This window comes from Salmo salar, chromosome 27, assembly GCF_965601325.2.
Source record: "Salmo salar chromosome 27, fSalSal1, whole genome shotgun sequence".
Lineage (NCBI taxonomy): Eukaryota > Metazoa > Chordata > Actinopteri > Salmoniformes > Salmonidae > Salmo > Salmo salar.
Genome location: NC_138317.1, coordinates 14,900,577 through 14,914,894, shown reverse-complemented (window position 1 = coordinate 14,914,894; position 14,318 = coordinate 14,900,577). Strand labels below are relative to the sequence as shown.

Genomic DNA, 14,318 nt, shown 5'->3' with positions numbered 1-14,318 from the left:
GGGTTGAGGCTAGGGTTAGAGTTGAACTGGGATGTGGATATGAAGTTAGGGTTGAGGCTAGGGTTGAACTGAGATGTGGATATGAAGTTAGGGTTGAGGCTAGGGTTAGGGTTCAACTGAGATGTGGATATGAAGTTAGGGTTGAGGCTAGGGTTAGGGTTGAACTGGGATGTGAAGTTAGGGTTGAGGCTAGGGTTAGGCTTGAACTGGGATGTGGATATGAAGTTAGGGTTGAGGCTAGGGTTAGGCTTGAACTGAGATGTAGATGTGGCGATGGATATGAATTTAGGGTTGAGGCTAGGCTTAGGGTTGGGGTTGAACTGGGATGTAGATATGAAGTTAGGTTTGAGGCTAGGGTTAGAATTGAACTGAGATGTGGATATGAAGTTAGGGTTGAGGCTAGGGTTAGGGTTCAACTGAGATGTGGATATGAAGTTAGGTTTGATGCTAGGGTTAGAATTGAACTGAGATGTGGATATGAAGTTAGGGTTGAGGCTAGGGTTAGAGTTGAACTGGGATGTGGATATGAAGTTAGGGTTGAGGCTAGGGTTGAACTGAGATGTGGATATGAAGTTAGGGTTGAGGCTAGGGTTAGGGTTGAACTGGGATGTGGATGTGAAGTTAGGCTTGAGGCTAGGGTTAGGCTTGAACTGGGATGTGGATATGAAGTTAGTTTGAGGCTAGGGTTAGGGTTGAACTGAGAAGTGGAAATAAAGTTAGGGTTAGGGTAGGATCCAACCGCCCTCTGTTTCGGTGAAAGCTGAAGGATGGGCCTGGAAAATTGTAACCACTCTCAAATTCATAGACAAAGCAATGGATGCAACGACTAACCATCCATGATATCAACATTATAGTTTTAACCATGTTTTTAGGCTATAAAGTGTTTACATTCATTTGAGTAAAACAAGTTTATATTTTGGGTTCCGCTGTGGCACGAAAGTTGAATTAAGCTCATGAGGCATTTATAAGTTAAATTCTTCAAGAATCAATGAGAAAAGGGGGGGTCTGAAATTATTGACAACCTTGATAAAGATGAGCAAAAATGTAGGTATACTAAAAAAAAGATATTATTTTATACTAATACAATTGCTCAGAGAAAGCAATTGTGTTTAACAAGTCATTTAAAAAATCTCAAAAAGAAAGGGGTCAGAGTTATTGACACCCTGTTTTCAATACCTTTCGATACCACACCTTGTGAGGATAACAGCACTGAGCCTTTTTCTCAAATGTTTTAAGAGGAGTTGGAGAACACATTGTGAGGGATCTTAGACCGTTCCTCCGTACATAATCCTTCCAGATCTTTCGTCTGCGTTTATGGACTGCCCTCTTGCATTCAGACCACAGGTTTTCAATGTGTTTCACGGAGACTGAAATGGCCAATGGAAAATGTTGATTTTGCGGCAAATTAACCATTTACAGTGCATTCGGAAAGTATTCAGACACCTTGACTTTTTCCACATTTTGGTAGGTTACAGCCTTATTCTAAAATCAATTCAATAAAAATGTTTCCTCATTAATCTTCACATATAATGACAAAGCGAAAACAATTTTTTTGAATTTTTGGCGCATTTATTATAAATAAAAAATTGAAATATCTTATTTACATACAGTACCAGTCAAAGGTTTGGACACACATTCAAGGGTTTTTCTTTATTGTTACTATTTTCTACATTATAGAATAATAGTGAATACATCAAAACTATGAAATAACACATATGGAATCATGTAGTGACCAAAAAAAGTACTAAACAAATCAAGATACATTTTATATTTGAAATTCTTCAAAGTTGCCACTATTTGCCTTTTTCATTTGTTTAACACTTTTTTGGTAACTACATGATTCCATGTGTGTTATTTCATAGTTTTTATGTCTTCACTATTATTCTACAAGGTAGAAAATAGCAAAAATAAAGAAAAACCCTTGAATGTTTCCATTCAAGGGAAACCTTGTCAGTTGGCACAACCTCCAGGGCACAATGGCAGGGAATGTGGTGTGACCTGTGGTAAAGGTTAGAGCCTTGCTGAACGCCATATTGAGATTTTATTGCCTATGCTTTTCTATTCTTTGAGCAAATGATTTGAATTATGTTCATGTTTATGATTATAACTTAACATTTTAATTTGAACATGGTTTATCTTGGAACAACATACAGTGCCTTCAGAAAGTATTCACACCCCTTGACTTTTTCCACATTTTGTTGTGTTACAGCCTGAATTTAAAATGGATTACATTTAGATTTGTGTCACTGATCTACACACAATACTCCATAATATCAAAGTGAATTATGGTTTTAGAAATGTTTACAAATTAATAAAAGCTAAAATGTCTTGATTCAATAAGTATTTGTTATGTCAAGCCTAAATAAGTTCCAGAGTAAAAATGTGCTTAACAAGTCAGATAATAAGTTGCATGGACTACGTGTGAAATAATGGTGTTTAACTTTATTTTTTAATTACTACCCCATCTCTGTGCCCCACACATACAATTACCCGTAATGTCCCTCAGTCGAGCAGTGAATTTCAAGCACAGATTCAAGGACAAACACCAAAGGTTTTCCAATGCTTCGCGAAGAAGGGCATCTATTGGTAGATGGGGGGGAAAAAAGAAAGCAGACATGGAATATCCCTTTGAGCATGGCAAAGTTATTAATTACACTTTGGATGGTGTATCAATACACCCAGTCACTACAAAGTTACAGGCGACATTCCTAACTCAGTTGCAGGAGATGAAGGAAACTGCTCAGGGATTTCACCAGTGGTGATATTAAACCAATTACAGAGTTAAATGACTGGGATAGGAGAAAACTGAGGATGGATCAACAGCATTGTTGTTACTCCACAATATTAACTGAAATGACAGTGGGGGAAAAAAGGAAGCCTGTACAGAAGACAAATACTCCAAAACATGCATCCTGTTTGCAATAAGGCACTCAAAAAATACTGAAAAAAAGTGTAAAAGAAAGTTTTTTTCCTGAACACAAAGCATAGTGTTTGGAGCAAATCCAACACAAAACGTCACTGAGTACCACTCTTCATATTTTCAAGCATGGTGGTGGCTGCATCATGTTATGGGTATTCTTGTAATCGGCAAGGACTAGGGAGTTTTTTTTAGGATACAAATAAAAGGAATAGAGCGAAGCATAGGAGGAAAACTTGGTTCATTCTGCTTTGCAACAGACACTGGGAGACAAATCCACTTTTCAACAGGGTAATAACTGAAAACGCAAGGCCAAATATACACTGAAGTTAGTGTAGATGAAGGCGAGGAGACATGTTAAAGAAGTATTTTTAACAGGGCCAGCATCCCTGTGGAACACTTGACACCTTGTAAAGTCCATGCCTGACAAATTGAGGCTGTTCTGAGGGCAAAAGAGACTCAATATTAGGAAGGTGTTCCTAATGTTTTGTACACTCACTGTATATCCATCCTCTCAGAAAATGAATGTCAAATTCCTTCCATATTGCTTTGTAACACTTTTTACTTTCTAATATAACTATATGAGCAAGAATAATTGGTGTAAGAGCTTTACCAAGCACTGTTGAACAATTATGAGAGATAAATTAAGCCTATTACAAATACCTGTAATTGTATGAACTTTTCATGTTACATAATCACAACCATTTATACTACATTTTCATGTGTGTGACTGTTATAAACATACCACCTCAAAGGCTGATGAAAGAGCCTCTGGGATAAGGAAATGACCAATATCAAGCCCATGTAAATATATCAAGTTTTATTCGTACTAACAGGTATTATGCAATATAAATACTTTGAAAATACAGCCTCATCATCTAAAGTCCTAAAAGTCACAGAATATCTGAGCACTGAGTGAACATTGCAAATCATCATGAAGCGGTCTGATTAACACATGTCCATCTAAGCCCCAACCTTTTATTACAAACATCTATCGTTTTACAATCTATATAATTCTGACTTCAATTCATAAAACCTTTTTTTTTTTTTTTTTTAACATACCGACAATCGATCAAGGTGGATAACTATCATATAATATTCAATAAATAATGTAGTAATAACATCAGATTGGTACTTTTTAACATGGATGGCTTTCTTTCCTTGTGCGCAGCTAAAATAACTTGAAAAAAACTGCAGAAGCCATTTCTAAGACAGATATCCAGTGATCCAGCAAAACACAAAAAGTAAAACACAGCAAAAAGGAACTAAAGAACAGTGTTTTTCGAAACAGACAATCCAAGACTGACCCACAATCCTCCTCATTGAAGAGTAGTCATTTTCATGGAGTCGAACTGCACATCTACCTTCTAAAAGGGACATTTTCTGTTCTCAGACCTCAAAAGTGGCCTTCTGTTCAAGTCCACAACACCATTGGTTGTGTAGATCCAGCTATACGCATGAAGCACTGCAAATCTGTAAGTTACATAGTGCTTTTCTTTTCCATGCATTTGTTTTGGATTCATTTTCCATTCCGTCTGGATCACATAGCCTGGGACGTGGACTTACCTCAACAGAAGACAACTTTCTGAGGTCTGAGAAACACAATGTTTGAAATGTTCCACATGGTCAGTGCTCCCTAGCAATGGAAGCCAGTCTTTCAATGTAGGGATATCCACTTGAGTGGATATACAAACTTAATGCGACAGAACATACATAGTCAGCAGCATTGATATAGTGGTAAAACAAAGGGTGGGTAAACTATAAAGTCCAGTGAGCGATCAAGATAAGACTAACGAAATAAAGGAAGACGTGTTACATTTTTATATCTGTATTGTTCGCATTTTACTGTGGGCCTATAGGGACGGTAGGATATGGCGAGATATTGATATTTCTTATTTTTGTAAGTTCTTAAATTTGTATAATAAGATTAGTACAGATTTTCTCAGGGGACCCCACAGGGTGCCCCGACCCCAAGTTTGGGAACCACTGTACTAGCCTCTCGCTCTCTGCATGCTTCGCAGCCTGCCGCAGCCTCACCACTGTCTGCCACACCACTGTCTGTCTGACCAGTCCCACAGATAGAACAATGAGCCAGATATTTCACCTGATGTATAAATGTGAAGCATCCGGTTGGCATTTCCACCCATTGCCAAATATGGTCATGAGAGAAAGTCTAGTTGCCGGCAGTGGAAGAAGATAGAGCGAGATGGATTTTGGCCGACATTCCACAAAAATAAATCATTGAGTAAACATTTGATTTCCATACAGTTTTCTGTTTCCAAAACTAGAATCTGTAACAGAGTGGACTGTGTTTTGTAGACTTTAACCTTTCCCAAAGTTGTGTTGTTTAGTAGGAGGGCAAGGCCAAATGTAGTTATTGCACACGCGCACTTCAGAGTATGCGTTCCCTAATGGACATATGCAATATAAATGCTAGAACGCGCCAGTAGGATCAAACTAACTTGTGCTTGGCTCTGCCCAACTCCTTACTTATTCTGCCAACTATGATTAATTTGCTCCCATTGGAAACGACAGGCTCTGGTCTATCTTGGGTTAGTTATAAATATCTTTACTAGTACTCTCTGTAAAGCAAATTTATGATGAGAACTTAGTAGCCTATATTTTGCCCCTGCTCTGGTCAAGCGCCATTTAACATTAGCTTCTTTCTTCATCCAGCTAGCTAGCTGGCAAACACTAGCCAGATCCCTTTAATGTTATGGCAATACTAGAAGTCTCTGCCACCTGACTGACATATCTATACGCAACTATTTGCCAGCTGTACACTCATTCTCCAAGAGTCAGGTTTTATGTTTGTTTGGGGGATGTCTGTAGACACGGCAGGAGTCGCGTACGTTTAGGAAAAAATAATACAATTATGTACGGCATCTCGCAAACCCACTAGTCTGTCAGCGGCGTCTCTAGTTGCCTACTTTTATAGCCACTTGTCGTTGGTCTGCTGGGGTAGTTTGTTTCACTGGCCCTCGGTCTGTGCTGCGATTCGCGAGAGGGCAGAGTTTAGCCGTTCGCTAAAAGAAGGAAGGCGCGAGTAGAACTCATATCAAGAAAATAAGTTTTCTGAGCTTTGATCTACGCTGGGAACGCAATAATAAGTGGGTAAACGTCATTTCACTAATTAAAAGGTGAGTAAATAATTTGGAGGGTGCTTACACAAGTTTATAATGATTAGGATTATATATATATTTCTTTGCATATCCCAACTCCTCAAGTCACTCGCTGGGAGTTGGGTCACGACCAGGGTTGCTGTTGTACAGCGCCCCTGGAGCAATTAGGGTTAAGTGCCTTGCTCAAGGGCAACCCGACACATTGTTGGCTCCAGTATTCGTATTCCTTTCGGTTACTGGCCCAACGCTCCAACCTTGAGGCTACTTGCCAGAATTGTGTGCGTTTACCCTCCACTACATCCCTGGTCAGCAGAGTCTAGCATAGTTGTTGTTCATGTAAACATGGTTGGAGATGGACGGTAAGTCACAAACAGCTGCCTCATTACTGTTGCTTAAAGATGGGAGAAACCATACCACTGTCTACCCCATGACCATTGTTATTGATTTTGTTTGTTGGACGAAGCAGAGGTGGGGAGCGTCGTGCATCAAGAGGTGGGGAGCGTCGTGCATCAAGAGGTGGGGAGCGTCGTGCATCAAGAGGTGGGGAGCGTCGTGCATCACGAGGTGGGGAGCGTCGTGCATCAAGGTAAAAAAAATATTAATTATGAATATATGCTGTTCTATCGCGATGATGTACGAGAGAAAAAAACGTGTTTGTTGTTTGCAGTAATTTGTTTCTTGTTGTAATATCACAAATGGACATGGCAGTTTTACTATTAAAGATTCCAGCTTTCAAGGTGGATGGTAACTTTTCTTGTGTGAGCTGGTTGACCAATCCAAACAGTTTCCAAATAACACCAAAAAAAAGTGTCAAAAGCTAAAATAAACAGATGACTAAAACACTAACACACATTCACAGTAAACACACGTACCAATCCGATTATTTCAAAATGTTCTATCAATTCTCTGGAGGGATACAATATGAAAGTTTCAGTCTTTGCTTGTCTTTTTGCTCTGACATGGATTTAAAGGGTTTGCATTAAAGGTTACATAAAACACCCTGGGGTATCCTGGTTTTCTGCCCTTTAACAACTGATTTAGAATCAGTTATCACTAACCCAGCCTGAACTCAATCACCATGAGCTGAACAACTACACCATTTCTAGGTCAGTATATTGTCACCACATAAACATCTAAGCCTGGCCCTGTGATGTAGCAGATGGTTAAGTGCATCGCTACTGCATTCCTGAGAAGTTCTGTCACTCTGGATGCAGAAATGCCTTGTCCTTTCTGTGTGCTGAGGTGTTGACGGTGCTTCTTGTGTATGTTGAGTTACAGTGTAGAGGGCTGTGAGTTCACACCCCAGTTGGGGAAGAATTTCCACTCTGTCACGTCCACATGTAATGGTAGCTTTATCAGTCCGGGAGGGTTAGTTAATTGTGGACAAAGAGTGTCCCTTGAGACAATTGGGCCCCACAAGTGAAGTGCCACTGTTCTCCTGTAGTCATGGCTTGGTTCCTGTGAGGGACTGCAGGCTTCTCATCTTGCAACAATGCATTTTGGGAAGTCGAGTTTTCAGGGCATGTGGCATGCAGAGTTTTCATGTCCCCTTCCTAAGAGAGGTTGTGGAAGCAGAGGAACGGCCGCTCGCCTGTAGAGGACAGATATAAGGGGCAAAATGGAGTCAGATCACAGATCATACCAAGACACGTTTGTGTTGCTGAGTGTCAGTTGTCTTTCTATGAGTGTATTTGTGTGTGCAAGTATACTTCTGTGTCTGAAAGTGTGTTTCTGATTGTGCAAAAATGTCAGTTTGTGTGACTGTGTGTGAGTTAATCTTTCAGTGTGTGTCAGTGTGTCCTCACGTCTCACACATTACAAAGGCAACAGAAGAGGAAGAATATAAGAAGAGAACAACAGACAGGTAGGTAGAGAGAGTCCAGGAGGGCCTGCGTGTGGTCATGATTGGCAGGATGTTGACATGCCATATGGAGACGCACGACTGTTACCCCAAGGGGGATGTCAAGGCTTTTTTATTTTTTGTTTTCCTGTCAGCTCCTCGTACCAAACAGAGAAAGAGGGAGACAGCAGTCTGACACAGACGCTCAAGTATCACTGCCTCGCCTTTAGTGTTTCATACACTGATTTCTCTTTTGGATTCTCAGAGCTGGGAGCAGAAAGGAGTGATGAGGAATTATTTTAAAGGTCTAAATACCTTTCGTTTTTTGTTATTGACAGGATAGGGGGAATGCAGAGGGAGATATACATCGAAGGGCACACAGTAAGGAGACGGATTCTACTTCTAGCAAAACAAAACCCAAACATGGAAAGTAGCATACTTGTTTGGAGGCCTCCGTGGAGGAATGGACTTCATTTCCAAAATGTCCATTGTACTGCAGCATCGCTGTAGAATCAAGAGAGACAGAGCAACACTTTAGAATCCCAAGACCTTCCCAACGAAGAGTTACAAGAAAAAAACTGAACCTAATAATATCACAGTAAGTTAAGGTATCTGTTGTATTTTTAGGGCAATATTCCGTTTAGATTTCAGGGTAATATTGCCTTGGAGTGACGAGCGGGAAAAAGCGATGGCTTTTCTGCTTGTTCTAGTTTTTGGTCTTCAATTGATTTGTGGGCTACACACACACACACACACACACACACACACACACACACACACACACACACACACACACACACACACACACACAAAGTTTGGGGTCACTTAGAAATGTCCTTGTTTTTGAAAGAAAAGCAAGGATAATGGTGCTTGCAAAGCCAGGATAATGGGTTTGATTCCCTGGACCACACATATGTAAAATGTATGCACTTATATAAAATATGCCATTTAGCAGACACTTTTATCAAAAGCAACTTAGTCAGTTATAAGTGCATACATTTTACATATGTGTGGTCCAGGGAATCAAACCCATTATCCTGGCTTTGCAAGCACCATGCTCTACCAACTGAGCTACAGAGGACCAATGGTCACTGTGCTGGTGGTCAGGCATCTCATTAGCATGCACACACACCAATTACTGTACATCCCCATAACTGACATCACAAGCAAATGTGTTTGTTCAAAGTTGAGGGACTGCCATCCAAGGTCAAAAGCACACACACGGGCAGACTGGCATTCACAGGCACAATACACACTTTGTAAAGAAATGTAAATTATGTTTTTTCATGTGTGTGGGTATGTGTTTGTGTGCATGCAAATCTGTGCTTGCACCAATCCATTCAGCCTCTGCTTGTGTAACCGATGTGAAATGGCTAGTTAGTTAGCGGTGGTGCGCGCTAATAGCATTTCAATCAGTGACGTCACCCGCTCTGAGACCTGAAGTGGTTGTTCCCCTTGCGTTGCAAGGGCCGCGGCTTTTGTGGCGCGATGGGTAACGATGCTTCGTGGGTGTCAGTTGTTGATGTGTGCAAGGGTCCCTGGTTCGAGCCCAGGTTGGGGCGAAGAGAGGGACGGAACCTACACTGTTACATTGGTGCCGTGACCCGGCTAACTAACTAGCCGTTTCACATGGGTTACACTTGCACCAATCCAATTCTGAGTTATTACCATCAGAAGTCTGAACACAAGAATGCATAGGAAACAATGCCGACCAGCTGGATTATCTAATGAACAGTTTTCTAAAATCATTAACACCACTCTCTTTCCTCTATTTTTCTCGCTAGAAAGTTTGCTTTGTTCATGGAGTATATGCTAGCTAGCTATCTACCATTGCAGCTGACCTGCTAAAGTATGCTAACGTTAGCTAGCTCTAATTGCAGTGTTGGATAGGTAGCTAACCTGTTCCATTGATAAATTATTTATCTCACGCAATTTATAACTTATCCAATCTTTTTACTCACCGGCGCTGTGCGGTAGGCACGTATTATGAAGAAACAGTAGCTAGCTAGTTAGGTCATTGGGTTTTTCCTTTCAGATTTTTTAATGAACAGAATAAAGTCAGAGTGATAGTGTGTAAAGAATAGGAGACTGTCAAAAGGGCTGTGGGTTAGATTTGAACCCATGCAGACACAGGTATACATGTGTGCTGGAGACAGCGATGCTAACCGCTAGAACACCTAAGCCACAGAGTATTGGGCTCATTAGTACTTCCGATGTGCCATTAAGATGGGGGAGGGGTGGGCTTCATTCAGGGCAGTGGGTAACAACTTTCGTACCAAATCTGACAGCCCTGACACAGCCCCTGGCTGCCTGGGAAGTAACGCATATATTACTGCAAATTAAACTGCCCGGCCGATGCCTTTGGCCAGCGCTCCCGTGTCACATGTCAGATGTACTCCTCTCGCTCTTTTCCTCTCTCTATGTCTGCATATCCCTCTCACTAGGTCACTCTTTCGCTCCTTGTTGTTTCTCCCTCTCTTTCCCTGTACTTGCTCACTGCTCTTTCTCCTGCTGTCACCCCAATTGTGTCAGGTCTCTGATGTTCTGGGAGTGGAATTTACTGTGTGTGTGTGTGTGTGTGTCTGTGTGTGTGTGTGTGTGTGTGTGTGTGTGTGTGTAGAGTCTCGATGCCACCTCTTTCATTCTCCCTTTCTCAGACACACACACCCTTATCCTTGTCACACAGTACTGGGTGCCCACTGCCCATCTGTGTCACTGTGATCCATGCACGCACATACTGGTACACCGGCGGAGGTTGCTGAGGGGAGGACGGCTCATAATAATGGCTGGAATGGAGTCAATGTAATGCTATTAAAACACATTCATGTGTTTGATACCATTCCAATCACTCCATTCCAGCCAAAATACTCTGTTCCAGCCATTAATATGAGCCGTCCTCCCTGTCCACTGTGACACACACACACACACACACACACACACACACACACAGGTCGACAGCAGACAGAGAGACCTATTCCTTGACTGGTACTATCACCGGCAGAAACATGCACTGTCCTTCTGTCGGCCTTGGCAAACATGTTTCCCCCAAGCTATTAGCATTCATGCCAAAACACTCGTAGAAAAACCGAAAAGGCGGAGGACAAATAAAATGAAAAACGCATACTACAAAAGGTCACGTTATTACATGTGACTCAAAGGGCTAAAGAGGATGATGATGGTATCTCCGACGACAAGCTGCAGGTTAGATCTGCTACTCTCAAAGTGACCTTAGTGTACAGTGTAGAGTACATGGTCAGTTTTGTGAATGTATCCTTCTCTTCCTCTACATGCTGAATTATGTAGGGCTGTGGTGAACAATATAAAAAATATAAAAATACAAAATCAATGCCATTGTTATTAACCTGTTAGGGCTAGGGGGCAGTATTGACACGGCTGGATAAAAAACATACCCGATTTAATCTGGTTACCACTCCTACCCAGTAACTAGAATATGCATATACTTATTACATATGGATAGAAAACACCCTACATTTTCTAAAACTGTTTGAATGGTGTCTGTGAGTATAACAGAACTCAAATGGCAGGTCAAAACCTGAGAGATTCCTTTACAGGAAGTGGCCTGTCTGACCATTTCTTGAACTTCTTTTCCATCTCTATCATTTACTAAGGATCTCTGCTCTAACGTGACACTTCCCACGTCGTCCATAGGCGCTCAGAGCCCGGGAAAAAACAGAATGTCGTCATTCCAGCCCCAGGCTGAAACACATTATCGCCTTTCTCAAGTGGCCGATCAAGGGACACTGGGCTTAGGCGCGTGACCCGACCGCCCCCGCCTTTGGGATTTTTTCCTCTGTTTGCCGAAAAGGAGATTCCCTGTCGGAATATTATCGCTTTTATACGAGAAAAATGTCGTAAAAATTGATTTTAAACAGCGGTTGACATGCTTCGAAGTACGGTAATGGAATATTTCGAATTTTATTGTCACGAATTGCGCCATGTGCGCGACACTTCTTTACTATTTCGGATAGTGTCTGGAACGCACGAACAAAACGCCGCTATTCGGATATAACGATGGATTATTTTGGACCAAACCAACATTTGTTATTGAAGTAGCAGTCCTGGGTGTGCATTCTGACAAAGACAACAAAAGGTAATCAAACTTTTATAATAGTAAATATGATTATGGTGAGTGCTAAACTTGCCGGGTGTCTAAATAGCGAGCCCGTGATGCCTGGGCTATGTACTTAGAATATTGCAAAATGTGCTTTCACCAAAAAGCTATTTTAAAATCGGACATATCGAGTGCATAGAGGAGGTCTGTATCTATAATTCTTAAAATAATTGTTATGCTTTTTGTGAACGTTTATCGTGAGTAATTTAGTAAAATGTTAGCGAATTCCCCGGAAGTTTGCGGGGGGTATGCTAGTTCTGAACGTCACATGCTAATGTAAAAAGCTGGTTTTTGATATAAATATGAACTTGATTGAACAAAACATGCATGTATTGTATAACATAATGTCCTAGGGTTGTCATCTGATGAAGATCATCAAAGGTGAGTGCTGCATTTAGCTGTCTTCTGGGTTTTGGTGACATTATATGCTGGCTTGAAAAATGGGTGTCTGATTATTTCTGGCTTGGTACTCTGCTGACATAATCTAATGTTTTGCTTTCGTTGTAAAGCCTTTTTGAAATCGGACAGTGTGGTTAGATTAACGAGAGTCTTGTCTTTAAATAGCTGTAAAATAGTCATATGTTTGAGAAATTGAAGTAATAGGATTTTTAACGTTTTGAAAATCGCGCCCCAGGCTGCCAGTGGCTGTTACGTAGGTGGGACGCTTGCCCATAGAGGTTAATGGCATTGGGGCCGCAGGTAGCCTAGTGGTTAGAGCGTATGGCCAGTAACGGAAAGGTTGCTAGATCAAATCCCTAAGCTGACAAGGTAGAAATCTGTCGTTCTGCCCCTGAACAAGGCACTGTGCTGTCATTGTAAATAAGAATGTGTTCTTAACTGACTTGCCTAGTTAAATAAAGGTAAAAAAGGACTACATTACCCAACACTCAATCCCCCTTTACCTTGTTGGTCAAGCCTGGGATCTACAAAGCCCCAGTGCTGGTAGAGAGCTGCCAGGTCGTGGGGGTTGTAGTTCTTCAACAGACCCAGGATGTCCATGTCCATCGGCGTGTCTCTGCTATCCCCAGCAGTCGACTCCCTCTTCCCATGGCCGAAGACGGTGGTGGGTGCCAGGTACCCACTGCTGCCCTGCGCCCCAAACATGTTTGTGACTGACCAAAGGTCTTGACCTTTTAGGGCTGCAGGGGGATCCTGTGGATGGCTGTGTGGGTGTGGACGGGGGTGTAGGTGAGTTCTGTCTGGGGTAAGATGGGATGTGTGGTCGGCCCTGCCATGGTTCCTGGCGAGAATAAAGCCGAGGCCCTCTTGCGGAAGCAGGCTTCCCTCGGCAGCCGCCCGATGATGGCTTCCAGATTTGGTTCTGCTTGTCGACTGCTGGGAGAAGCCTCGGATGCTGGTTGAGGCGGCAGGAACTTTAGGGTGGGCTTCTGTTTTAGATCGGGCGCTCTTATTTGCCACCTCCCCCGTATGGTTTGGGAGGCTTGACGACTTCTTCTTTTGAGGTAGGAGCGACTTCCCACCACCAGGGGGTGACCTTGTGGAGGTACGCGACCCTGACACCATGGCCTGGCTAGTGTTGGACTGGGCAGTAGTAGTTGTAGTGCTTGTGTGGGTCTTTGGCCTCTTGGTGCCTCCACCTGAAGGTTGCATGGCAGTGGAACCTGGGGCTTTGGTGCGCTGGGACCGGGGCACTAGGAGCGCTGGGCAGTCTTTTCCTTCCAGGAAAGGCGGGGGCCCCGTGCGTCGTCCAGCAGCCTTGGAGCCCTTGAAACAGGTGACGTAGGGGGCCCACTTGGGGGCCAGGGAGCTGTCACTATCCACCCTGTGGGCCACACGCTGGTGGATCCACAGCACCTCCAGGTAATGGGTGGTGTGGGTGCAGAACGGGCACTGGTGTCTGACTAGCTTACCCTCGGACAGCGCTGCCACAGGGTTCGCACCACTATCCTCCTGCTGGCCCTCGGGCGGGGCAGACAGGTTGAGGAGGCTGGCGTTGATGATAGCATCCTGAGAGGATTGCCCTTTGACCTTTAGGCTCCTCGACTTTTCAGACTGTCCGCTCGATGCCGCCCTCTCCTGGCCAGGAGGATTCCAGTAGGGCTGGCTGAGCAGTGTGCTCTTCAGCCGGAGATATTCCATGTAACCTGAGACTTTGGGAGTGCCGTGGCTCGGGTCTTCCATAACAGCTTCCAGTACGTGATGACGTGCATCCCTGATGTGCTTGTGCAGCTTGTGCATGTGGAACGTGAGGCAAGAGGGGTCGCTGGTGTGGAAGTCACAGTGCTCGCAGAAGTATGGCTTGGTATCTGTGGATAGCAGAGTACAGGTAGACTAAGCTCACATTGA

At 42.9% G+C, this 14,318-nt stretch overlaps 1 protein-coding gene across 2 annotated transcripts in view; it reads right to left on the bottom strand.

Annotated features, from left to right (window-relative positions):
- Positions 1-3,722: 3,722 nt before the first annotated feature.
- The window catches only part of LOC106588300 (zinc finger protein 516), a 30,286-nt gene continuing 19,690 nt past the window's right edge, over positions 3,723-14,318 (bottom strand). For both annotated transcript variants that reach the window (XM_082970060.1, XM_082970061.1), the window contains exons 3-5: positions 12,914-14,278; positions 8,319-8,383; positions 3,723-7,630 (exon numbers count right to left, since the gene is read on the bottom strand). In XM_082970060.1, coding sequence (XP_082826186.1) covers positions 7,580-7,630; positions 8,319-8,383; positions 12,914-14,278 — 1,481 coding nt within the window. In that variant the 3' untranslated portion in view covers positions 3,723-7,579. The remainder of the gene's footprint in view (positions 7,631-8,318; positions 8,384-12,913; positions 14,279-14,318) is intronic.